We start from the raw sequence: 26,507 nt of genomic DNA, 5'->3' as shown, positions 1-26,507 counted from the left end.
GATTTGAATTCTCGAACAAATGGGAAACAGCAAACATGCTTCTATTTTTATATTATTTATTCATCCGCCTTTCAGGGTTTCAAAATTAAAAATAAACGTGCAATAATTCTGCATAAAAGTACTGCACTGCTTCATGTGATCCGTCTTGATAAAAGTCCAAATGTTCTTTTAAAAAGTGGTAGATTCCTATAGAAAAATAAATTTTGCCTAAAACGCATGCGAGCCGCTTGCATTGTGCGGAGAGCATTGTACGCGCTCTCTCGCTTCCTGCGCTTCACTTTGTGCTCTCATTCGCCGATTAGCTCCGCCTACTTTTTGTCCCATACACAGCTTACACTATGTGACGACATTGAACAGATAAATGAAGCAATATGAATGAAGAAAGAAAAAATGGCTTAAAAAATGTTAAAAATAGGCCGTAAAGGAAGGATTGCATTGTTAAATTCTTGTTAAATGAAATGAGTCAAAATCTCATCACCTGCAGTTTTGATTGGTTTCGATCGATTTGTTACTAATTTATATTAATTTTGTTCTTCGTCAGCACATTGTCGAATTATTGCTCTAGCCAACAAAACCTCTTAAACTCCATGGACAATTAGGACTCTCCCCTTTTATAAGAGTTATAAAACGAGGCCCCTGGAAGAAGACCCCTGGGAAAAGCGAGGTCCTATGCACGAGCTCGCTTGAACGAGAGTTCTGGGATAGAGAAGCCCACAGAATGAGATTCGTTTAATGATACATTGTTGGAGGCGAAACCTCTTAGGCCCGCCTGGACAGCCAGGCCTAGAGAACAAGGCTCGTGAAATGAACTTCCTAAAATGTGGGGAGGCTCCTTGAGGAAGATCGCATTATCGAATCACCTTGTACGACGAAGAGCTTAAAGCAGATCATGTAGCAGGTGCCTTGGAAGAGATTCCTTGGACAAAACCCCTTCTAGACATTCTAGACTTTAGACCCTTTAAATGACGAGGGTTTTTGGACAAGACTAGGACGTAGAATCTTGGATCTTTTAGCTAGGACCCCGTTGAACGTGTCCCCTGCTACCACGCAAGTATCCTTCTGTGTTTTTATTTATTCTACTATGAAACCAAATAATTTTCTCAATGATTTATTATCCTTTAAACAAGATGATGAATGAAAATTATTGATTTTTCACTCAAATACATACAATTATTTAAAACCACGTTCTTCAAACACATTATACAGTAGCTGAAGATATCCTTGAGGTGATTTCCCGCACGGCATTTCCAAATGAATTCGAAACCGTATCCCAACTATCACGGAAAAATGATCCCACCTGGCGGAAAATCTACCATGCCGCTCACTCCCTAGCTCTCAATCTGTCTTCCCACCTACCTCCCTGCGGCACGAGTGGGCCACGTGCGTTTTCCCAAACCATTTGCCCCAAAACAGACACACGCACACACGGACACGCCGGCCCTTCCCTGAAACACCCTGTGTCCGCCGCATTTTCATCTGTTGCACTGCAACACCATCGTCGTCGTCGTCGTCGTCCGTTTGTTTACATCAACTGCCAAACTGTTCGGGAGTGCGGGAAACCTGGTGCGCATGCCCACAGAAAACCCTGTGAACACGGTCTCTCGGATAGGGTATTTTCAGATTCCGGAGCACAGCGTCTCAATGTGTGTTTCGCGTTTGGCACGAACGGACGGGAAAATTTGTGCTCGCTGTCGTCTCACTGTTGCTGCTGCTGCTGGAAGCTAGCTGTGTGTGCGCGCGTGTGTGTGTGTGCGTGCGGAAAAGTTGCTCCCCGAAAAGGGTGCTCCTGCTAGATGGGCGCTGTGTGCATACGCTGCCCGATATTGTGGTGGGATTAATGACGGTGCAGTGAAAATTGATCGACAATTGGCAACGGCATCGTGAAAATATTCCACCCCATCCGAAGGCCACAAAAACCCGTCGTCCACATCTTTCCCCCTTCCCCACACAGCCAAGGGCGTTTTGTTCCGAATTTTCCGCAACGTTCGACCCAGCAGGCCATGTTGGTTTTTTCACCAGACTATTGATTGAGCGAAACGTCGTCGAGTTCGAGTGTGGAGAGCCGTCAAAGGAAAAAAAAGGAAAAAAAACGAAGGTGAACAGAAAAGAAGAAGCAGAGCGAACGGGAAAACAACAGCATCATCATCTGGGTGTAATTGAGATGATATCGAGTCCGTGCAATAGCGAGTGATATAGGGAGAAAGAAGAAAAAGGCAAAGCCAGAAAAAAGAAAAGGAAATCGTTTGCCGTTTAATTTAACTACGCTCTCGTGCGCCCGTGTGTGTGTGTTGGTAGTGGCGCCGTTTTGCGTTGGCTAGTGTAGTAGTGGATTAGTGGCGCGTGTGTGTGTGTGTGGTGAAAATAAATAGTAATCACTCGTTCGATCTGTGGTGCGAATCACGGGGGTCCCAGTTGCATGCTGTACATGGTGGAATCGCACCAGCCTTAGTGGGCAGGCCGCAGCTCTCGGGGCACCAGGGGCACCATCCGTTCCGGTGCCGCCATGAGAAACGCCACGAAGGATACTGCCGCAACGCAGCAAACCGTGTACACCGATAAGGTCAATTATGGTGGTGTGATTGATTCGTTGAATCTGAAGAATGAACCAAGCGGTCCACCGACCGCGACGGTACAGCATCGGAACAGTGTGCGGCAGCAGCAGCAGCAGAAGCGGCCCTCGGTCGCGAAGGGCGGTGGAGGAGGAGGAGGAGGAGGAGGAGCTGCACCAGCAGGACGTGTGTCCACATCCAGCGATGGTACCGACACGTCCGGGAGCAGCTGCAGCGATGGTGACACGTCGTCCTCGTCGTACGACGAGCCGAACCTCCCGTACCCGGGCTTCACCGAGTTCTCGCTCAAGTACCTTGCTCAGGAAACGAAGCCACGCATCTGGTGCCTGCAGCTCATCACTAATCCATATCCTTTTCAAAAACGGCTAGTCTCTTCTCTGCTCTTTGTTCTTCTTCTTCGATTGCTTAAATATTAAATGTCGCCCCAGGGCGCGAAGTATTTTTTGTTTCTTTTCCTTAACTCCACGGTTTATCTTGCGACTCGAGCACGTGGTTCGAGCGTATCTCGATGATAGTCATTCTGCTTAACTGCGTCACACTGGGCATGTATCAGCCGTGTGTGGATGATGCTTGCGTTACCAATCGCTGCAAGATACTGCAGGTACGGTCGACTGTTCGGCACCCGCTCCCAAACTCCCCGCGACTCACGCACATCGCCACCGTTTCACTTTCCAGATATTCGATGACATCATCTTTGCCTTCTTCTCGCTCGAGATGACAATCAAGATTGTGGCGATGGGTGCCTGGGGCAAGGGTACGTATCTGGCCGATTCGTGGAATCGGCTCGACTTTTTCATCGTGCTTGCCGGTGCGCTCGAGTACTGTCTGCAGGTGGAGAACCTTAACCTAACCGCCATCCGTACCATACGCGTACTGCGGCCATTGCGTGCCATCAATCGCATTCCGAGTAAGTGTCGGCCGAGGGTGTCCTTAATGTCGTTGAAGAAGAATTCCCAACTCCAATGTGTGTTTGTGTGTGTGTCTCACCGCTAGGCATGCGAATTCTGGTGATGCTGCTGCTGGACACGCTGCCCATGCTCGGCAACGTTCTGCTGCTGTGTTTCTTCGTGTTTTTCATCTTCGGCATTGTCGGGGTGCAGCTGTGGGAAGGTATCCTGCGCCAGCGGTGCGTCATTAAGCTGCCGGACAATGTGTCACCGCCGTCCTACCTGTAAGTAGCTGGCACCAGCCGTCCAGCGACCAGCGTTTCCCCGTTTTCCCGTTTGACTTGGTTTACTTTTTGCTCCACATTCTACCTTTTTCGATAGCGACCTTTGTAGTTAGCGAACTTTTTTCTTATAATCCAAAACCAAAAAAAAAGCAAATCAACAATTTAGCGTTATTTATCATGTCTCTCTCTCTCTCTTTCTCTCCTGTTTGGAGATGTCGTGATCCTAAGCCCCATTTGTCCCTCCTGTTCTTCCCTGATTTCCTTTCCCATGAAGAACTAAACGAAGTCGCGTCCCGAAAAATTGTACAGTTCCTTTGTAATTTTTTCCCCCACCAATGTCCTTTCGTTTTATCGTCTGTCCCTCGTCGAACTGTATAGTGTATAGTTTTTCACCCGACACACCCGTATTCGCGCCTTAAGCTTGAGCCTCCAGAAGCTAGACAGGAGCGTGGTTCTATCGTACCAAGAAACCCCCCCCCCCCCCGAAAAATGCCCACGAGCAGGATGTGAATAATTAAATTCACTCCCTTACGCCTAACTGCCCCATTACAAGCCACCCCGTGAACGTTGTGTCCCCCACCTTCCACCCTACCCCATCTCGCGTCCCAACCTGATCGTTTGTTTTCTTTTTTGTTTTGTTTTGTATATAAACTTTTGTACATTTTCTTTTTCTGTTTTAGCACGTCGTCTCCGCGTAACATTTACTACCGAATTGTTAACCAGAAAAAAATCAAAACAGAGTAATTGCGTCTCCAATACGTATTTCGTTTTCCATTTGTTTTTGGGTTTTTGTTTGGCATTTCCCGCCCTTGTAGAGTTGTGGCTGGGTCCACGGGCGGGTGAAATACTAACCTTAGCCTTACTCTGTGGCTGTAATAAGTGGCTGGCTCACAGGCTTCACGAAACTGCTATAACTGCTCGCCGTATGGAGGCTGAACTTAAGAAATGTCCAGTGCGCTGTACTAAACCCCCCCCCCCCCCCAAACAACGCCTGACACACACACTTACTCTCCCCCGGCCAACTAATGCTGCTCACTTACTCGCTTACGTTTCTGTGTGTTTCACGGCTGTGTGTGTCTCTCTCTCTCTCTTTCTCTCTGTTTCTCTCGCGATCAGCCCTAGCCCGCCCTTCCGTTCCCGTACTCCGTTCGTCCTTGTCGTTTTCATAAAATGCGAAAATACCTATTTTTATGTTCATTTCTGTGCAACATGTTATGTTATGTTCGATTTTCGGTTCGATCTCAAACTCTGCAAACCGACAACACAGCTCAACAAACATCAACCCCACCCCCCACTCAGACCACCAACAGACGCCGTACCGGAGGACGCTCAACTTCCCACTTTCCACCCACTTACACCCATTTACCCCACCACCACCACCAACCCCATGCGTGCCTACCATGTGCAGTAATGTAATCCAAAACTAACACACTTCATTACAGGCCCCTTCCAGATGAGTACAGAGTTCGCGTACGCTTGAATTCGTAAGGAATTTCCCACTTTTTGACCAATTCAGATGCCTTCTTCAATTATCCATTTTGTGATCTCTCATCTCTACGTTTTTCGTTTGATTTCCGTTCCGGTTTCTCCTAGATACATATCTTTCGCTGTCCACACATGTTGTGCTACATTTGCGTTGGTTTGGTTTATTATTGGTAATTTTTTGTTTTGTTTCTTGTTTTTTTTTTTTGAATATGTGTGTGTATGTGTTACAGTCTATTCCATCAAGAGCGTGCACGCTGCTGGTTTTCCAACGAAATTCAAAAGTTTATTACTGAAATTAGTAATCGAGACAACCATTTGAACTGGTCCCATGACAAATAACCAAGCCCAAAATGTGAAAACACGCCATTTGCTACGCCTAAATGTATGCAATAACGATTTTCTAGATCACTGGGGAGTGCCACTAGTGGGGGACCTAAGAGGAGAGTAAAACTGTTCCATCGAATGTGATAGTTGTGAGTGCTAAGCTCCATCCAATGAGCTACCAGCCACAAAAAAACCCGCTAGATGGCGCTCAGATGCGTCAGGAGAAATCTACTTAGCTCGATCAGCTGCTTGAACGGAAGAGTGCCGAAAAGCAGTCCTACTACTATCTACTATCTCTGCCTGTTTGTAAACATAATTGGAAAAGCCGATTGTACTTTGAACTTGTTTGGTCAACATTCAAATTGACAGTTGACTTGTCTTTTCCAAAACTCGTTTCGCTTAAGATCTTCAACCACCGTGCACGCTCCAGCCGGATGGACTGTAGCTTTTCCTTTTTTTATGTTTCGAAAAATGGAACACCGCCCCACCGTGAGCAGGATGGCGGAGCAAACCAATGCCACTATTGCTAGCCGATCGATGTTGCCGGGTGGTTCTAGCTAGTAGAACTGTTTTGCTGTGTATTACGTTTCCTTCATGTTTCGAACATCATTTGAACAGGGTCCTGTTTTTCGTTTCCCCTTTTGTTCGTTTGTTTTTCGTTCGTTCTACACAAAAGCGATAATTGAACCTTCTTACCTACTTCTTCACTTCAAACTGGTGCATCCCTCTGTAGCACACTATCTCTCGATAGAGACATCTGCTCACTAGCCGGGTAGCTAGTTTACCTTTCTCCCCCGCCCCCCTTTTCTATCGAACCGTGTGAGAAAAAAGCGTCACAGAAGATATGCTCAAGCCATTCTGTCCCCTTCAGTTGACAATCCCAATACCCCACTATTTGCGCGCGTTTTGTAACTTAATTCGCCGCTCAACTCTGCCTTAACTACTCAACAAAGCCAGGGTCAACAAAGCCTGATAGTAAAACAAGCAACCACAATCAAATACATTATATGATCACCAGAACAAGATACCACTCGCGCTCCTCCTACGCTACCCCCATCAGAATGCTCACTCAGAAACACATGTCCACTGTAAAATACATGTTCACCTCCAAGCCAACAACAACAAAAAAAGTAACAGCATCTGCATCTGTATACATATTTGTACACCCCTTAACTTCCTTCTTTCCGCATAGTTGTTACCAGTTACCAGCATTGCTTATTGCATCCAAACAGTAAAAATAGGTATTTTCGGTTCAATAAGATCGCACCGCGAATGCGGCTCCGGGAAGTCCAAGCATTCTTCTCTGTATTCCTTCGCGTACGAGTCGCCTCGTTACGCAGGTTCTATCTATCGTGCTTACGTGAGTCTGGACGGTTGCGCGATTCCACTTGCTTCGATCGCCACAGTCAGGCTTTGTTGCTGTATGCTATACGCGTGTATGGTTTTTCTGTTTTTCTGTACAAAAAAAAAGAAACGAGCGATCCTTGCCACTCTGCGAACATCAGGATATCAAACACTGCAGTCTGTCTCTGTGACAATTTTTACCACCAACCTTGAAACTGTTTTCCAACTGTTTTCACGCAAAACCTTTCAGTTCACGTTTCGATGTACTTAGAGTAGTGCGCGTGTTTCGGTGTGTACCTGTGTGTGTTGTGTGTGTGTGTGTGTGTAAGTAGTAATACATCCGAGATGAAACAGGGTAGGCAACAGGCGTTCGACTCGCCCTCTTTTCATCCTGGAGCATCTAGTAGTGGTAGTAGCAGTCCACTGACACGAGGAACTTTCTACTAAATGGATCCCTGCGATGACTTCTCCATACCTGCGATGTGTGTGCTTGGCTGTCTTTCGGTGGCTGTCCGTGTGTAGTTTCAATTAGAGTAGTTCCCCAACAGTTGGTAGAATTCCCCCAGAAGATGTAGTCACGATTGGCGTGTCCACCTTTAATCCCATACTACTCCGACTCCACCCGATGGTATCCGTATAGTAGCTGTACCTGTGTTTCATTCTACCTTCCATTGTGTATATATGTGTACGTACGTGTGTGTCTCTGTGTGTGTGTGTGTGTCAGTAAGGACTCTGCTGGCAAACTAGTGTTATAGTTAGACACCACCATAGATAGAATCTAATCATATAGATATATTGTACAATGTTTTGATTTTATCTTTTTCGTTTGTTTTTCCTTTTTGATATTCTGACATTTCACCGATCATTATTCTTGGCGATTAATACTCTTCTTTCTTTTCCCTTGCGTCTGTCTGTGTGTGTGTGTGCGTATTTATTGTGCGTGTGTGTGCGTGTGTGCCTCCGTCATTGTCGCCGCTGCGCTACCGATGTGCCCTAAAAACACTGCGAACTTTTAGTGTTTCCTTTTACTACGAGTTCTCCAAGGAGCAGGACTACATCTGCTCCAAGCCAGAAGACTCCGGAATGCACCTGTGCCAGAATCTACCACCCTATCGATTAGGACCGCTCGTATGCAATGGTAATGCTAGCAAACTGTTTGCCAATCTTCCACGGTACTAAACCGTCTTCCGTCTTCCATCTTCCAACTCCATTCGCTCACAGACACGGCATTGCCCTACTCGGAGAATGAACCCACTGCTACGGCCTGTGTGAACTGGAACCAGTACTACACGAACTGTACGCAGCTCGGCAACAATCCGTTCCAGGGGACAATATCGTTCGACAACATAGGACTCGCGTGGGTTGCAATATTTCTTGTAAGAAAACCTGACATTTACGTTTGAGAGAGAGAGAGCCTAGGTAATCGAAACGGTATATCCCCCTCCACCAGGTCATATCTCTCGAAGGCTGGACCGACATCATGTACTACGTGCAAGACGCGCACAGTTTCTGGGATTGGATCTACTTCGTGCTACTGATAGTGGTAAGTGCAATGGCGCCGAGCAATCATACGTGAATGTTGTGTTGAACAATCCTCAATTCCATCCCCAACAGATTGGCTCGTTCTTCATGATCAACCTCTGCCTGGTCGTCATCGCGACACAGTTCTCCGAGACGAAGAAGCGCGAGATGGAGCGGATGCGACAGGAGCGGGCCCGATTTACATCCTCCTCCACACTTGCGTCCAGCACAAACAACTCGGAACCGACGACCTGCTACGCCGAGATCGTCAAGTACATCGGCCATCTTTACCGCCGTCTCAAGCGCCGCATCATTAAGAAGTTACGATTGTATAAGTATGAATGAGCTGTTTTACGACTAACTACGCACCCTAGCGAGTAGCATCACGTCCGACGGCAGGATGTCGTCGCTCTGTGGTTCTGTTACTAGTTTCCCGCGTGATGCTTGATCAGTCAGCACACGCACTGTCAGGCTTACTGCTTCATGTCTGTCTGTCTGTCTGCCAAGTAGAACTCTCACTCCCTCCCCCCCTCGAAGCGCCCTTTGCATGCCAAAAGTGTTGGCACCCTTCTTTCCAGGCAACACCTTCTTCCCGACGGTGCACAACTATGCACAACTACAAACGTACACTAACCAAACCGCACAGCTCCAAACCATTACTGCACATACGAATCTTTCTGCCGTCTTCGTCTCGTCCCCAACACAGATACCACATGCAAAGGCGCAAGGAAGGTCTCATACCGTGCACACCGGAAACGATCACACTGTCGCCGAACAAAATCAAAGCCCATCACCCAAAGTGTCCGCGCATGGGCGCCCTGCTGCAGCACGCTTCGATCACCAATCTGCAGCAGCAAAAGAACAAGCACGATCTGCAGTCCAATCTGTCGATCAATCGGACGGGCGTCGCGGCGCTTAACCACCCGGAGACGGGCACTGTCCCGGTGGACAATCAGGTTTCATCACCCGAGGTTTCGGAGATTGTATCGCTGGAGAACATCAAAAACAATGCACTAAACAATTCGACCAACTATCTGAACGAGGATCGCCAGAAAGTGTTACTGCTCAAGATCAACAATGAGGATCAATCAAACGGACAAGTAAGCTCTGTGTGTGTGTGTGTGGTGAAGGAAGGCAGCATTTACTAAGGCTCAACTATTGACCGTTCGTCTCTTTCACCGCAGGATCACCACTGTATGCCGAGCTTGCTAAGCCCGCCGTCAGCAGGTAGACGAAGATCGTCCGTTATGTTTAACGAATATGTAGTGCTTCATACGCCTCCAACCATTACAGAACCACCGCAAGATAAGAATGTGTACTGTTTGGAGAAAATGACCCAAGCGGGTGATGGAAGCATCTGGCAGGTACGGTGGTGCTGTGCATTCGGCTCAGCGAGCTAACCGAGCTTCCGTGGTACTAAAAACGATTTCCTACCGTCCCACAGGTTAACTTGCCACACTCGCTGCAAACAGTGAGCACCGTGTTTAATGAGTACTCCGATCTCTGTCTAACGGACGCGATGACCTGTCAGGAGCTGTTGGCATTCTCGGTAGCCTTCTCGGCCGCCCTGCCCACAGGTCAAACGACGCTCGAATCGTTCTACACGTCGCTGAAGCGTGCCAAGGGTACGGAACCGGCCCGCTTCCTTACCAACCAACCGGGCGGTCAACAGACGAACGCGAATTTGCCTCTGCCCGAGATAGAGCGGCTGAGCAGCAAGTCCAGCAACGAACCTTCGCGGGCCAGCTTCGATCCAGTCTCGACGGGCATTAACAACATCAACATGGAGGAGTTTGCCTGCTGTTACGAGTACTATCAGAACCAAGGTCTGGCGGAGGAGAAGCCCGCTCAGCGCTCCAAGTGTGCGAGGGTGCTGATTGGCGTGTGGCGTTGCTTCCGCCGCTCGTGCCACGTGACGCGCGTCCTCGTGAAGAAGCTGGTCGATCACAAGTACTTCCAGCAGGGCATACTGCTCGCGATCCTCATCAACACGCTCTCGATGGGCATCGAGTATCACGATCAACCGGCAGAGCTGACCGCCATCGTCGAGACGAGCAACATCGTGTTCTCCGCCATCTTTGCGGTGGAAATGATCCTCAAGGTGATCGCCGAAGGACCCTTCCGGTATGTCGCCAACGGGTTCAACGTGTTCGATGGTGTGATTGTCATACTCAGGTATATGCGTTGCGATTTGCTTCCGAGATGTAGCGCGTACGATTACAATATCTCTGTGTGTGTGTTTGTGTTCTGATCCTCTTCGACGTAGCGTGGTGGAGTTAGCGCAAGCTTACCTTGGCGAGGGACAGGGCAGCTCGGGCTTGAGCGTGCTGCGCACCTTCCGGCTGCTGCGAATACTGAAGCTCGTGCGCTTCATGCCCAATCTGCGCCGGCAGCTGTTTGTCATGCTGCGCACCATGGACAATGTGGCAATCTTTTTCAGCCTGCTGATACTCTTCATATTCATATTCAGGTAGGTGACGCATTCCATTCTTTCCTCCAAAACTCCCCATTAGCATGTAGTAGTCGATCCGTCCCGTCGCTGGGGACCGTAGAAATCCCTGACAAACAAACAACAACAAAAAAACCGAAAAAGCTAAGCAAGCCCCTTAAACAAAAATCGTACCTGAACAAAAGAGAACAAAAAAAACAGGAAGCAAAGCAAAACGAGATCGAAACAAAATGCTAGGCCTGAAAAAAAGGAACAGAGCGCCATATCTATATCTGTATTATATTGGTTATTAATCAAGGAAGGACGGTCATACGTCGCCGCTAGTCTCGAGCGGAGTGGTTGGTCTGCCAGCCCCGTAGAGGAGTCAGGTTCGAGCACAGGAGCAAGAGATACAGGAGTAGATTATATTTCTGGAGCTGTTGGTGTGTCTCCAGAAGTCGAATTCGAAACCCGTCTTTCGTTCGCTAGTTCGCTTACGTTTACGACTGTGATCAAGGTGTCCTGGTAGCAGCGGTGTACAGTGCTAACTATGCTAAGACACTAGTCGGGTTCACCGCACCACTTTCGCCGCAACTGTCGATGGCCCCTCTGTTGGGGAAGCTGTTTATAATAGCAGATCGTTGTCTCACCCAAGCGTTCTTCTCATACCATCTCTATCTTTCCTTCCCGCTGTACAATATATACCAACACTGTTGATCAACCACCATCACACCATCCACATATCTCTGTCTCTCTTTCTCTCTGTATACTTATATCTATCTGTTAAGACAGCCACAAGACTTGAGCACTTGCTGCCACCTACCATATGCCTATACATAGCGCGGTTCGCGTTGCCTTTCGCTCACCTAGTACAAAAAGCAACATGCTGTACAGTGGTTTGCTCTGCAACACTCTAGCCTTCTAGACACAAACCCCCGTCAGATCTCCCCCGCCACCCACACACCCACCATTCTCCCCCCTCACCAAAAACGGGTGTATGTAAAGTGTGGAGTTCAGCTACCAGATATAGCCTTTTTCCTGTTTGCCGACAAACTAACACCGTGATACACCATCCCATGCCTAGCCTCTTCTGTCTTCCTATACTATTATACTTCTGATCGTGTTCTTCCCCTTTTGCTCAACTCCCACCCTGTTGCTCTCTCACCATATTGCCGCAAAACCGATTATATACTTAAACCGTACCGAATGTGCTTTTTCCCCCCCTAAAAAAAAAACAAATTGCCTATGATAAAAAAAAAACCAAAATAATCAACTCAAACCTCATCATCACCTGTGTTTTCCCAAGTATACTTGGAATGAATCTGTTTGGCTGCAAGTTCTGCGAAAAAAACGAGACCGCCGGAGAGGTGGAGTGTGATAGAAAAAATTTTGACAGCCTCCTGTGGGCCCTGGTGACCGTGTTTCAGGTATTTAAATACGCAACCCCACTATCTACCTTTCGTCTTTCTCTTGTACACTTTCTTGTTTCTCGCCATCCCGTCTCCCGTATGCTTTTGTTTCTTTTCTTTCTAAGTTATCTGACCACTCCCCCCGTTCCGCCCTCTAATCCCCTCAAAACTTCCTTGTAATGATACGTTTTCTTCTAACTAATAGCCATATTCGCTTCAAACTGTAAATGCATTCACAGCCCCTATTTGTTCGGTTTTGGTTGTTATCTGGGAAAGTATGCGATTGTTTTTGTTTGTTTCTGTTTTGATTTTTGTTTCTTCCATTGTGTTGGTTTGATTGTTTGCAATATAGAAACAAAAAAAAAAACGACTGCCATGTTAACTTTACCTGAACTTCTATATCTCCACTGCTGTGCACCATGTTCCGTTTGTCCTTTGTGTTTGCCGCATTTACGTTTTGACATTTGATAGTTTTGAGTTTTGTTGTGCTGTATGCGTTTTTGTTGATTTGTTTTTTTTTTCTTTCATTAACTCCTTTCTTACGCGAACCGCCAACATGTTCCTGATCCGCTTGTCGATCGAGCTAACGAGCGAGAGTCCCAGCCTAGTCGCGCAAACACTCACTCAAATAACCCTGGAACCCCCGTTTATATGGCCTAGTTCAGTGTTCAGTGTGAACAGAGTAGATCCTTCGCGATCGTTTCTAGTCGCACAAACGGTTTTCCCGGTACCGATCGCCCGGTCGCTAACCTTAGCATTAGATCCAGTGTACAGCAAGTGTGTATGCTACTAATTACGACTCCTTATAGTATATTCCACCCCCGTTGGCTCAATTCGATACGCGTTATCCCTAATCTAGTTTAGTTTAGTTTCTTCTCACTTCCGTTTATTAACACCTGGTTTTGTTTTCTGCTCCTGGCAATCCAATCCTTCCGTTCCTTCTGCTCCTCAACCTTTGAACGATAACAAAGTTTTTGGATGCGAATGTTACCGGTATAAACACACACACGTACGTCTGAGTATTATGCATCGTATTCTTCTAATGTGCGCAGGTTGACGCCAGAGTGTTTTTGCATTGTTTGATTTTCGTTTCTTTTCTTTCTTTTTTGGTGGAATTTTGTATAATATAACTCACTCAGTGTACAAAACAAACCCGATACACATACATACATTTCAAACAGCTCAATACTGTATGTAGATAATTAAACGCAACGAAAAACAAAGAAATATTATTGATAGTAACCAAAAACAATACCAAACTATACGCTCCTACTAGTCTCCATTATCCCTTCCATCCCGAAAATAAAGGTAAGTCTGAGCCAGTTTTCTTTTCCAAGCTGCAAGTTTGCAAACCAAACCCGAAAAAAAAATCCAAACTACTAATATTCAGCACGAATTGCCCGAATTTGCTCGAATTGTTTCAATTTGTTTCGTTTTGTACATCAAATTCAAAAACCCACCTGGACTCTGGATGTGTATGTTAAGCTGGATTATTGGTCGAGCTACACGACGACACCCACTGTTGTACACTGTAATGCTACTTCATCCTTCCTGTCTGTACATGCGTTCAACCGAGTATCATATTAATCCGGTATTGTTTTTTTATATAATTCCCTCTCTTTACTGTGTAAATTTGAAAAGGGGCGAAACGGTCCTATGTCCTGTTTCTCTTGCGCATGAGTTTTTCGTTGTATCATAAAGTAACGCAGTAACGTAACCAGCTCTAAATTGCAACTAAAAACAACCGTCCAGCGTTCGAACACCGCACTCTACACGGTTAGGAGCAGTACTTGGATACTTAACCATGCCACCATGTTGTTGTAACCTCTCATGCGGTGTACTTCACAAAGATGAAATATATACACACACACACACGCACAGACGCGAGCCATACACACCAAACAACCATCCAAGTGCAAGATCTCTCTGTCACTGGTCGGTGTGCAAGAAAGACCACTTCTACTGCATTTGTTCGCTCGTGCATGTATCGTGTTTGCCTTCTTATTCGCCTTTTTCCATCTCTGTTTTCTTCTTCTTCATGCTCTCTTTACTTTGATCCTACCGCTACCAGATTACCACTCATTGCGATCCGTTCCGATCACACGCAGCTAAGGCGCAACACTCATATCACGCAGCATATCTGTCAGGTTGTCAGGTTAGGGCTACCGAAACAGAACCCTATACATGGCGTCAAAGATCCACACCCGCGGTGCATACTACTTCCAACACGAAACTGAGCCTCCAGCAGCCTAATGCTAGTAGTACCAGTAGTAGTAGTAGTCTTAGTACCACCAGCAGCAGCAGTAGTGGCAGTAACAGATTGGCCACTTTTGCTTCACAACTAACTACAAACTGCCACTAGTCTGCCGGGCAACTTTAGAAGGCGGCAAGGAACAGACAACAACAAAAAAACATAATCCACCCTTCCAAATACAGTACATCAAAAGACAAGATAGGGAGAGAGAGAGAGAGATGATAGCAGCTCAGCTAAACCACACACACACACATACTCACTGCCCAAGGGTGGAGACACTACTACTACAATTTTGGCTAGAACCAAACCAGTCTAGAAACCAGAAAAGAAAATTATACATTCATCTCGCTGTACGATGACCTTCCAATTAATACACCAATTAATACACCAAAAAAAAATGGAAACAAAAAACCAGCCACAAATAACTACAAACCCCGTTCAGATAAACGAAAACCACTTAAATACCCATAACAGTAAATCAACACCCCAATCAACAATCTCCATACTGGTCAGGTAGTCAAGAAAGATGAGTTATCAAACCATAGTGTCACACACACACACACACACACACACACACACACACACACACACACACACACACACACACACACACACACACACACACACACACACACACACACACACACACACACACACACACACACACACACACACACACACACACACACACACACACACACACACACACACACACACACACACACACACACACACACACACACACACACACAAGAAAAACAGACACACTCACACAAAGAACAGCCAGTACAGTACAGATGTGAAGTAGTGTGAAGTTAGTATTGCGGCTTCCATTACTTCCATACGTATACACACGGCATACATCGGTCTAGCTTTATAGGCGAGGGGGGGAACTGCATTTGCATGTGGGACAGTGGGACATAAACATACGTACGACCCGTGCTGTATGCCGCGCTAGTATACCACTAACACCGTCAGGTCAGAACAAATCAGACATACAGTCAAACAATATATAGCGAATCAAATTAATACAAAACATAATACAATATACAGTTCCGACGATCGTGCCAACGCCGTCTGTTCTGCAGCGAACAGGTGAGCCACCATTGTAAAGCGAATCAAGTCAATGTGTACTATGCTTTGACCGACGGTTGACGTTTGAGCAACCGTTTGTTTGAATTGACCGTTAGAGCTTACCGTTTCACGTGCAGTACAGGCGGCGTGGTGCGGTAGCCATAGAAACTCGTTACCAAATACTCATATAGTCGGTGATAAATGAATGCTTTAGTTATATATTGGTTCTTGCATCGTTTTTGAAAGCATAATTATATATATATATATACATACATGTATACCACAATTTATAGCATTCTTGGCATGTACCTTTTTGGAGGTAAGTTCTGTAAGTTTGTCGAAGAAGGCGGGAAAGAAAGGGAATGTACTTGTCCAGAAATTGTCTCCAAGCATCCGCAATGTGAATGCGACCGTAAGCATTTCAACAATATCCTCTGGGCCACTGTAACCGTGTTTCAAGTAAGTGACGCCATCCTCCACGCACGCTGTACCGTGTTCCGTAGCGCGCTACTACTACGCGCTCCCCATTCATTCTCCTGTGTGTGTGTGCGTGTGTGTGTTTTTTATGTGTGACCGTGTGTATGTGTTTTTGTGTGGGTTTAAGTATGTACGATTCCCAGTTCAACGTGTTGCGGGCGTAGGTGCCCTGTAAAGCTATACTACTGTTGATGTTGTTCATTTATCTTTCTCGTCCAACTCGAGCGTTTAATACTACCTGTACAAGTTTGTATACCCCTTACTGTGTTACACTATCCTACACTCTCTACCATCTTCTGTACACAATCTCTCTAAACTGATCGGTTCGTGATCGTACACATGCTTCACAGTCGAAACGAACCAAAGCACATCTGGCATGACTGTGCACGGTGAACTCAGGACGAGCAGCCGCCATTTGCTCGTTTCGGCTAGTCTATGTGCAACGCTACAACACTGTTTTTGCTTTTTTAACCTTTCTGTATGTGAAACACAACTTAAAGTACACTATCTACCAAGTTATCGCATCGCTTGAACCACCTCTGTCCAGCTGTCTTTTCTTGCGACGCAGAAGGATAGCATGATCCTCGGCGATCCTCATTTTCGTTCACACCTCGTTCCTTTCTTCATGTAACACTCTGTTTCGTTGGGTTCGATCGTTGGCACCCTTCATCGTTCTCATGGTATTGTTTCTTTCTTTACTGTCGTTTTCCGTTACCGTACGCTCTATGTTTAGTGCTCCATTGGTTCGATTTGTTAGTAGTTCGGCGCAGTTCTGCGCTTCATCGTCCATGTGCACCTTGCTCCGTCGATTCCGACTGAATATGAACGAATTTTGTCTATTCTATCGTTACATCCTTCCAAACTGTTACCTAATCTTTGGTTTTGTATCGTAGTACTGTAGCTGTAGTGTTGGTAATATACGTTGGAATGCAACTTGTACTCATAATCCAGTACCCAGCCTGATCCCGATCCCGCCTTATCCCCCTGATTTGATTATGCTCTGTAGCCGTGTGTTGTTCGTACCATCTCGATGTTATACTTCCGCTACTGTGAACCTCTATCCCTCTTACCGAACTGTCCATTTGTTGTGTCGTGTATTGCGTTGGCCAGTTGATACCGCGAAACCGTCTTACACCAGCCCCTCTCGGCAACCGTCACTCTGTTGTCTTTCCCCCGTTCTTTCCCCGTCTAGATACTCACGCAGGAGGACTGGAATGTGGTGCTGTTCAATGGCATGGAAAAGACAAGCCATTGGGCCGCACTCTACTTTGTCACGCTCATGACGTTCGGTAATTATGTGCTGTTCAATCTGTTAGTCGCTATTCTGGTGGAGGGCTTCAGCTCGGAGGTACGTGTCTTACATTGGGCAGCGCCCATGCGCAAACATTTCCTAACACGGTTTTGTCTGACTCGGTGCTTAACCGTAGCGTAACGAGAGGCGCGAAAGAGAGCAGCGAGAGCTGGTGAAGGCTAAGCTGAACGCCGAAGCCCTGGCACAGGAGCAAAGCATGGAGGTGTACGACGATCAGCGCAGTTTTTCCGAATCTTCCACCACGGACAGCTACAATGGGTCCCGGGGCAAGTGGTACAGCGTCGAGGAGCTCAGCAAGGTACGTACTGTGAGGTGATCGTTTCTGTACAGGTCATCCCATGATCCGCGACTCCATCTCCCCACCGCAGGTACGCAATCTGGATATAAAGTGCAACATTCAGAAGCAACGTTTGCTGCAACCCAACTACGAAGATCCGAAAAACGTGGCCCAGAAAAACAAACGCGAGAAGGACGTCTCAAAGCCGGAACCTAGCGCAGGCAAAAAGAATAGGGGGGTACGTTTGTTGCTTCTTTTTTGCAAGAGATCCTTATCGTTTCCCGCTCCCACAACCATAGTAACTGGGTGCCTTTGCTTTGCGTGTTTACCTTCCTTTCTAGAAAAAGACCGAATCACTGAAGCTGTACAACATCCAGGTTCAGGATCCGCCGATTATTACCACCACGGCGGCAACGCCCCAAGATTCGCCGAGCGGCACGATGGAGTCGGGCACGAGCTTCAAGGACTGGGATCAGGCAGACTTTGAGAAGTACGAGCGGGAAAACTCTTCCCTGCTGAAGCCGCCCTCCATACTAGGGTCGCTGAAAACACTGGACGATCGCACGTTCTTCGAGGGTACGCCCGTGCTGAATGAGATGCGCAAGAAGCACGACAAGAACCACACCACCTCGTCCGACAGCCGGTTGGCGGTGGCGGAAAAGCACCAGAAAAAGTCGGATAAACCGCTCACCGAGTCGGTCAGTGCACCGAAAGCCGTTGGGAAGGAGGAAACAGCCAATGGTGGCCTTCATCGGCAGGTCTCCACAGAGGAGGGTGTTCTGAACAATGGAAAGATTTTATCTCAGCCTAAAGGTGAGCACCCGCGACCGTTTGGATGCAGCGGCTGCCCTGTGCGGTGGGTTAATATGTCTGCATTCGTTTCGTATTCCGTAGGGTTCGGTGCAAGTGATCGCCGCAGAACGCATGATCCGCTGTTGGAAAAAAGCAACCGGATACAGAACGATACGCAAGGTTCGAGGACGCCGAATCGCAGGCGCAGCTCGGTAAGACGATCGTCCTCGGTCAAGGTCGACAGTGGGGCGAGCAGCATTGCTAGCAACCTCAGCCTAACGTCACACCCTCGCTGCTACTACAACAATGGCAGCACGAAGTACTACTTCGATCGCAAAAACTCGCTACGATTGTGCGACATTAGGACGCCGAACAATCGGCGCCGTATGTCCTCGTTCGAGCAAGCCTACCACAAACAGTCGCCGATGAGCAGCATCCGCAATCTCGAAATCAAACAGCTGCAGGACGAGCTGGACAAGGGTAAGCTGGACAAGTCGTCGAACGCTTTCAAGATTGCGGGAAACAGTACCGAGCTGGGCGGCAAGACGACCAGAAACGACGGGACGCCGAAGAAGAAGGGCAAGGGCAGACTGAAGCAGTTCTTCCGCATGGTCACGCCGTACCATTTCGTGGAGGATCACGAAACGTACACGCTGTACCTGTTTCCCGAACACAACAGGTAACACAACATCGCATCCGGATGATCATGCCCGAACCTGATCAATATCGATCCGCTGTTTCAGATTTCGACAGGTTTGCACGTGGTTTGTCAACCAGAAATGGTTCGACAACGTCATTCTGCTGTTTATCGCGCTCAACTGCATCACGCTGGCGATGGAACGTCCCAACATTCCACCCAACTGCACCGAACGATACTTTCTCTCCACTGCCAACTATGTTTTCACTGTCGTGTTTGCAGTGGAAATGTTCATCAAGGTAAGCGTTGACCGCCCGGGGAAAGGGGTATTGCATACATTCAGGGCGTTACAAATCGCTGATCACGCGCACGTTCCTTCAGGTGGTTTCAGCCGGACTGTTCTACGGACCGGACGCCTACTTCACCTCGGGATGGAACATCATGGACGGTTCGCTGGTGATTATCTCGATCGTTGATCTGCTGATGTCGCTGATTAGCGAATCGAGTCCCCGGATCTTTGGTATCTTGCGGGTAAGTGTCAAGTGACGTGAGAGGGCGTAACTGTGATGCGTCCAACAAGTAAACCCCGTTTTGCTATCCGTTCCAGGTGTTCAGACTGCTGCGATCGTTGCGCCCGCTGCGGGTGATAAATCGTGCGCCAGGGCTGAAGCTAGTCGTTCAGACACTCCTCTCTTCGTTACGCCCGATCGGTAACATTGTGCTGATTTGCTGTACATTTTTCATCATCTTTGGTATTTTGGGAGTGCAGGTCGGCAATCAAACACCGCCCGGAGAGGCCACCGCGTTTTTGTGTTACATCTTACTACACTGTTCCGTTTCCATTTCTCCACGGCAGCTCTTCAAGGGTACGTTCTACTACTGCGAGGGCGAAAACATTAAGGATGTCAAGAACAAACAGGACTGTTTGAAATACGAGGGGAACGTCTGGATCAACAGAAAGTACAACTTTGACGATCTGGGCAAAGCACTCATGTCCTTGTTCGTGCTGTCGTCGCGCGACGGTTGGGTTAACATCATGTACACCGGGCTCGATGCGGTTGGCGTGGACCAGCAGGTACGGAGTGAACTAGCATTATGCCTACCGTTGGTAGCCGTTTCATCAACAACTCTCTTAACACACACACACATACAGCCGATCGTCAACTACAACGAGTGGCGCCTGCTGTACTTTATTGCCTTCATACTGCTCGTCGGATTCTTTGTGCTGAACATGTTCGTCGGAGTGGTCGTCGAGAACTTCCATCGCTGCCGCGAGGAGCAGGAGAAGGAGGAAAAGATCCGGCGGGCAGCTAAACGAGCACTGCAGATGGAGAAAAAGCGCAAAAGTATGCGTAGTGCACTAACTTTTCGTTCCATTAATACTGTTACTTGGTTACCCCCACAGGAATGCATGAGCCACCGTACTACACGAACTATTCGCCGATGCGCCTTTTCGTGCACAACGTGGTCACCTCGAAGTACTTCGATTTGGCGATCGCTGCCGTCATAGGGCTGAACGTGGTGACGATGGCGATGGAGTACTACATGATGCCGCTGGCGCTGGAGTATGCGCTGAAGATTTTTAACTACTTCTTCACCGCCGTGTTCATACTCGAGGCGGCGATGAAGTTGCTTGCGCTAGGTGTTAAGATATACATGAAAGATCGCTGGAACCAGCTGGACGTCGCGATCGTGATACTGTCGATCGTGGGTATTGTGTTGGAGGAGCTCGAGACGAACATTATACCGATCAATCCGACCATCATTCGTGTGATGCGCGTCCTGCGGATCGCTCGCGTACTAAAGCTGCTGAAGATGGCCAAGGGTATCCGTGCTCTCCTGGACACCGTAATGCAGGCGTTACCACAGGTAAGCTCCATACCACCGAAGGACGCCGACCGGGCGACTGTGTTAACTAACACGCACTGACCAATCTGTCCGTTTGTTTTGGTTTGTTTTTCCGGATTCTCCCGTAGGTTGGTAACCTGGGCCTGCTGTTTTTCCTGCTATTCTTTATCTTTGCCGCACTCGGTGTAGAGCTGTTCGGGCGGCTCGAATGCTCCGAGGAAGTACCGTGCCAGGGTTTGGGAGAGCATGCACACTTTGCCAACTTCGGTATGGCCTTCTTGACGCTGTTCCGTGTGGCCACCGGTGACAACTGGAACGGCATCATGAAGGACACGCTGCGGGACGATTGCGACGACGCGGCCGATTGCGTGAAAAATTGCTGCGTGAGCACGATCATAGCGCCGATCTTCTTCGTCATCTTCGTGCTGATGGCACAGTTCGTATTGGTGAATGTGGTTGTGGCCGTGCTGATGAAGCATCTGGAAGAAAGCCACAAGCAGATGGAAGATGAATTGGATATTGACACGGAGCTGGAACGCGAATTCGAAAGAGAGCAAGAGTTTGAGGAGGAACAAGCGCTTTGCATGCAGCTGAACGACGATAACAAGCAAGTTCACAAACGCCCACTAACCAAAGTTTCTTCCTTGCCTTCGAATTTCACGTACAGTACTCCGATCTTGGAGAAGAAGAGCAATATTCAACGTCGTCAGACCATACAGTATTTCAACCAGAATCTAGGCCTCTCGGTTTTCAACTCATACACCAATAACAATTCCTATGACGAAACGGCGGAAAATAACATTAACGCCGAGGGCGAAGAAATTGTGGAGCCGGGCTGCCGGGACGACGGCAGTGGCGGCGGTGGTGGTGGTAGTGGCGTTGCTGTTGGTGTTGGTGGGAGCGTTTGCGGCGACGAGAAGAAGATGAAGAAGATTGGCGAGGGGCCGGAGGGCAAAGGGATGGAAGGGTTGAACTCTGCCAAGGAGTACAACTCCAAAAACGTTAACAAGAAAATTTTGATCAACAAGACGAACCTTTTCAGCAAGTCTTGCGATGGTCGGCCCTCGGGCGAAGGTAAGCGGAAGGGGTTCAAGGATGATGGGTGTCTCAACATTACTCTACCGGGTGCCATGGTGGGCGGTGGTACCGGTAAGGGAGAACCCCCCAGGACGGAGGATCCTCGCCGAGGATCGTCCGGGCCAGTCGGTCCGGTTGATGGTGCGGAGGGCGATCCGGTGGAATCGCAATGCTCGACAATCACCTCGTCAAGTCGATCGCGGCATCAAGCCGGTGGCAAGCTGGAATCACGTCAATTGAGTTTAGACTACGATCCAACCAGAACCCCGAAAGCGTCCTCGGACGGGCACGACGGAGCGCCGCTGGCCACCGATGGTTGTCTGTCAGTGACGACGCTTGGCGCAAGTACGACGCCCACCGCTATCGGGAACAGTGGCAGCAGCAACACGACGGCCAGTGGTAGCACTGTTTCGAACAAATCGTTTCTCTCGGTTCCTAAGCTGCAGCCCAAAAGCAGATCCGGCAGCACCAAGCAGCTGTTCAAACAGACTGCCCTGGACGAGGACGGTGAGACGAATGATGAGAGCTCCCTGCTGCTTCCGGTGGCCACCGTCGCCGATAGTGGCAGTCCTGGCAGCAACCATTGTCTCGGGGCCGGCGCTCTGCTCAGTATACCGGGCGAGGGCGGCGGGTTCGGTGCGGAATCGGTCAAAAATTCGGAATCGTGCGAAATTATTCGCATCATTTCCGAGCGACGCAAAATCTAGTAAGCAGCGCAAATAGAGAGTCTGTGTGTGTGTGAGTAAGAAAGAGAGAAGGAGAGAGAGCGAGAGAGAGAGAGAGAGAGAGAGAGAGAGAGAGATATTTCTCTAACCTCGTTTGCGTGCACACACCATAAGCAATTGATTGATTACATTCGTAGGTTTGTTGAAAATGGTAAAACTGTTCATTATTACATCAAAGTATTATAATTAGATGGTCTTTAGATAGTGATTTTATGCAAACAAACAGTGCCAACTCCAAATCTCGAGCCGAGCGAAGTACGGCGGTAGGGGAAAAAAGCAATTACATCACTTACATACGCCGGCTAAGCGGCCGCGGCGGAATGGACCGAGACGTTTCGGAACCTTTCACTCTTTTCACACACTGGTTTCTCCAATGGTGTCCTCTTGGTTATCTTTTGGTAGAGCCGGAACTGAGGGGCTGCCAAGCAGCCTAACAATCCGCTGCGTAGGTGCAAGTCGGCCAGCAGTGAGGGCAATTATTCAACTTCTACAAGGACAAGCTAAAAACATGGATCAAAAAGGACAATCTTAGAGTATCGCCTTTATAGAAGAGAATTTAGCGGGACGCAGAACTATGAAGTTTTGTATTCATATTGAATTTATGGTGTTTTAGGTCTAGTGAAACAGAAACAAAAAAACAAAGGGAAAGCTTAGCAAATCCTCAAGCGTAACAAACAAGCGTGTACTCTCGTTATTATGGAAAGTAGCACTCTTCGATTTATCTATTACTATTGTTCCAGGTAATAAAGAAATAGTATACGTAAATGAGGTGATTGCACTATTGAACCATGAGACGTCATGGTGGATGTATTCCGAAACAGTCCAAGAAAGCAGTTCACGTTGCGTTATTTAACGTTGCGTTATTACGCAGGCCTGCGTAATTTGGCGTTGGCTGGATTTAGTACGTTTCAAATTGCAACCGATCTTCTGCAACTACTTGTTTGAAATTAACGGAAAACGATGAATTTTATAGCGAACCATGGGTTTATAGCACTAGCCCGAACCTCGCTCCGATGACACTGCCGAAGTTTGACAGCTGCCTCGCGATGTTTTCTTCCTCTTGGCTGCTGTTTGTGCCGGCATCTTCACTCGCGGAAAGTTTACGATTTTTTTTTTGCAGCAGAAAACAACGTGTCTAGCTAGTTGGAAACGATGGGCAAACCGAAGCATATGACGAACAAACAGAACCCGTTTGCTAAAAAGAAGCGCAACAACAAGGAGAAGGTAATGTCGGTGGCAAGTGGGAAAACAAATGGTTTCACCGTTTCTTCATATCATTGTTGCAGGGCGCTGAACCACCGGCGCGTAGAGACAAGCCGTACGAGAGCATTGTGCTTGAGAATGAATCGTTCGAGACGTACTACAAACACCAGCAGATCTGCGGCAGCGATGCAGAGTGGGACCAATTTTTGGCACACATGAGAAGGAACTTGCCGGTAACATTCCGCATCACCGGCTCGAAGGCGCAAGCATCGCTGCTGCTGAAGCTGATCAAGCAAGACTTCTTCGAAGAGTACATCCGTGCGGTGAAGGAGCTGCGCAACGAAGACGCGGACGCACTGGTGGAACCACCCCAATGTCTCGCATGGTACCCGCGGGAAATGGCCTGGCAGTTGGAGCTGTCCCGGAAGGACATTCGTCGCTCGGAGCCACTGTTTAAGCTGCACAATTTTCTCATCTCGGAAACCAGCTCCGGGTACATCAGTCGGCAGGAGGCAGTGTCGATGATTCCTCCGCTGGTGCTCGGCGTGGAGTCGCACCACAAGGTGCTGGACATGTGTGCCGCACCTGGCTCCAAAACGGCGCAGCTAATCGAATCGCTGCACGCGAACGATGGTGGTACCACCCCGTCCGGGTTCGTGATGGCGAACGATGTGGACAACAACCGGTGTTACATGCTGGTGCACCAAACGAAGCGCCTGAACTCACCGTGCTTTCTGGTGACGAACGGGGACAGCTCCACGTTTCCTGCGATGCAATACACGAAGGACGGCACGGTGAGTCCGCTAAAGTTCGACCGGGTGCTCTGCGACGTTCCCTGCTCGGGTGACGGGACACTGAGGAAAAATGCCGACATCTGGAACAAGTGGAACCTGGCGCAGGCATCCAATCTGCATGGGCTGCAGTACCGCATACTGAAGCGTGGCGCAGAACTGCTCGAGGTAGGTGGACGGGTCGTTTACTCAACCTGCTCGTTGAATCCGATCGAAAACGAAGCCGTACTGCACCATCTGCTGCAGGAGGCCGACGGTGCGCTGGAGATTGTCGAGTGTAGCGATAAGCTACCGACGCTCAAGTATTCTAACGGCATGACCTACTGGGAACCGGCCTCGAAGGATCTTACGTTCTACAAAACGTTCGACGATGTGCCCGAATCTCAGCGAACCGTCATTAGGCCCGGCATGTTCCCACCGTCGAAGGAGGAAGCGGTCGACAAGTACCATCTCGACCGGTGTTTGCGCATTTTGCCACATCAGCAGAACACGGGCGGGTTCTTTGTGGCGCTGTTGCAGAAAACGAAACCACTGCCGTGGGAAGCGGTGGTGGCCGATGGACAGGAGACGCCCGACAGCACCCCGATCGTTGAGCCTCCGCCGAAGAAAGCGAAGTACATGCGGGGCTTTAAAGAAGATCCTTTTGTGTTTTTCGAAGAGAAGGAGGAGGTGTTTGATTCGCTCAACCAGTTCTTCCAGCTGCGTGAAGGTAAGAGGCTCGGGGCGGGTTTCGTTTTCCTCCCAACACCTAAACCTGATCGACGATCTCTTTCTACAGACTTTGAGCCACGAAACCTGCTGACCCGGTGTAAGGTGGGAAAGAAGAAGAACGTGTACTTCTGCACGAGTGTGGTGCGCGATATTGTGAAGCTGAACGAGAAGCGCATCAAGATCATCAATCTGGGCGTAAAATCCTTCGTCCGGTGCGCTACGCGTAACATCGAGTGTGACTTCCGTCTCGCTAGTGAGGGTTTGGCGAGCGTAAACCCGTACATAGGCAGCCAGCGCCGTGTGATGGTGCAGAGGAAGGATCTGATAGAGCTGCTGTCCTGTACCGATCCCACAAAGCCGCCCGAAATTTCTTCGCTGTGCGCTGAAACGCAACAGAACCTGAAGAATGTTGGTAAGTGCGCGCGCCACGGCACGATAGTAGATAGTAGAAGAAAATGATAAATCATCGCTTTCCAGCTTCCGGTAGCTGCGTGCTAGAATGCATGGTGGATGACGTAAAGCTCGCCACAGTAGGATGGAAGGGCGCCATGAGCTTGAGGGCGTACGTCGATCAGTACGATACGATGCACATGCTGCGGCTGCTCGGTGGAGATCTTTCGAAATTCGGTAAGTCAATGCTCATTGCTCGCGCCCCTTTCGTCACTGTACCGTGTGTTAATTCGTAACAACGTTGTGGTTCTGGGGGCAGAAAAAAATAAATTCCAGGACAAGCGTGCAGCAGAAGAAGTAGCAGAGGAGGACGAGTTGGACGAGAATGATCCTGCTGCCGATGCCGAGGCGACCACGGTACAAGAATCGAACGACAATTAACTTTCCAACGAGCGAGCAATTGTACTAGGGTGCACAGAAAACATTTAAACGTTGTTGATAATAAAAAGAACATTTTTTAAAACAATTACTAATACACAGCCTTGCCAGCATTGGTTCATTATTCCGACACCTGGCACGGGCGAAATGGAAGAAGAAACGCGTGTCGACAAAGTAGTATCGCTGCCCCAACTGCTTCTGTGCCACAAGCCGATTCAATTTCTAATCTACTTAAGGGTGGGTTGAAAC

The 26,507-nt window shown here is 48.3% G+C and overlaps 2 protein-coding genes across 7 annotated transcripts; both read left to right on the top strand.

The window, feature by feature from the left end:
* Positions 1-1,649: 1,649 nt before the first annotated feature.
* On the top strand, positions 1,650-23,490 carry LOC118503505 (voltage-dependent T-type calcium channel subunit alpha-1G). Of its 6 annotated transcripts, XM_036036854.1 has the most exons (27): positions 1,650-2,916; positions 3,060-3,171; positions 3,246-3,477; positions 3,564-3,741; positions 4,422-4,481; positions 7,911-8,032; positions 8,116-8,270; positions 8,345-8,437; positions 8,509-8,750; positions 9,122-9,515; positions 9,600-9,642; positions 9,709-9,779; positions 9,860-10,590; positions 10,682-10,885; positions 15,874-16,039; positions 17,250-17,405; positions 17,485-17,667; positions 17,738-17,884; positions 17,988-18,459; positions 18,541-19,117; positions 19,182-19,374; positions 19,457-19,606; positions 19,683-19,844; positions 19,932-20,150; positions 20,229-20,421; positions 20,481-20,944; positions 21,052-23,490. In XM_036036854.1, the coding sequence occupies exons 1-27, from the start codon at positions 2,504-2,506 to the stop codon at positions 22,705-22,707; spliced, it is 7,788 nt and encodes a 2,595-aa protein (XP_035892747.1). In that variant the 5' UTR covers positions 1,650-2,503; the 3' UTR covers positions 22,708-23,490. The 6 variants fall into 6 exon arrangements, with proteins under 6 accessions (XP_035892747.1, XP_035892744.1, XP_035892743.1 ...); XM_036036851.1 differs by lacking the exon at positions 4,422-4,481 and adding an exon at positions 5,184-5,225 and having other exon boundaries at positions 9,600-9,779; XM_036036850.1 differs by having other exon boundaries at positions 8,509-8,735; positions 9,600-9,779.
* A 283-nt stretch (positions 23,491-23,773) lies between these two features.
* LOC118503508 (tRNA (cytosine(34)-C(5))-methyltransferase) lies at positions 23,774-26,353 on the top strand. Its single transcript, XM_036036858.1, has 5 exons — positions 23,774-23,949; positions 24,012-25,428; positions 25,498-25,842; positions 25,908-26,057; positions 26,140-26,353. The coding sequence occupies exons 1-5, from the start codon at positions 23,878-23,880 to the stop codon at positions 26,259-26,261; spliced, it is 2,106 nt and encodes a 701-aa protein (XP_035892751.1). The 5' UTR covers positions 23,774-23,877; the 3' UTR covers positions 26,262-26,353.
* The last annotated feature ends 154 nt before the right edge of the window (positions 26,354-26,507 follow it).

This window comes from Anopheles stephensi, chromosome 2 (genome assembly GCF_013141755.1).
Source record: "Anopheles stephensi strain Indian chromosome 2, UCI_ANSTEP_V1.0, whole genome shotgun sequence".
Classification (NCBI taxonomy): Eukaryota; Metazoa; Arthropoda; class Insecta; order Diptera; family Culicidae; genus Anopheles; species Anopheles stephensi.
The sequence above is the reverse complement of the archived record's forward strand: the minus strand, read 5'-3'. Positions and strand labels throughout refer to the sequence as shown.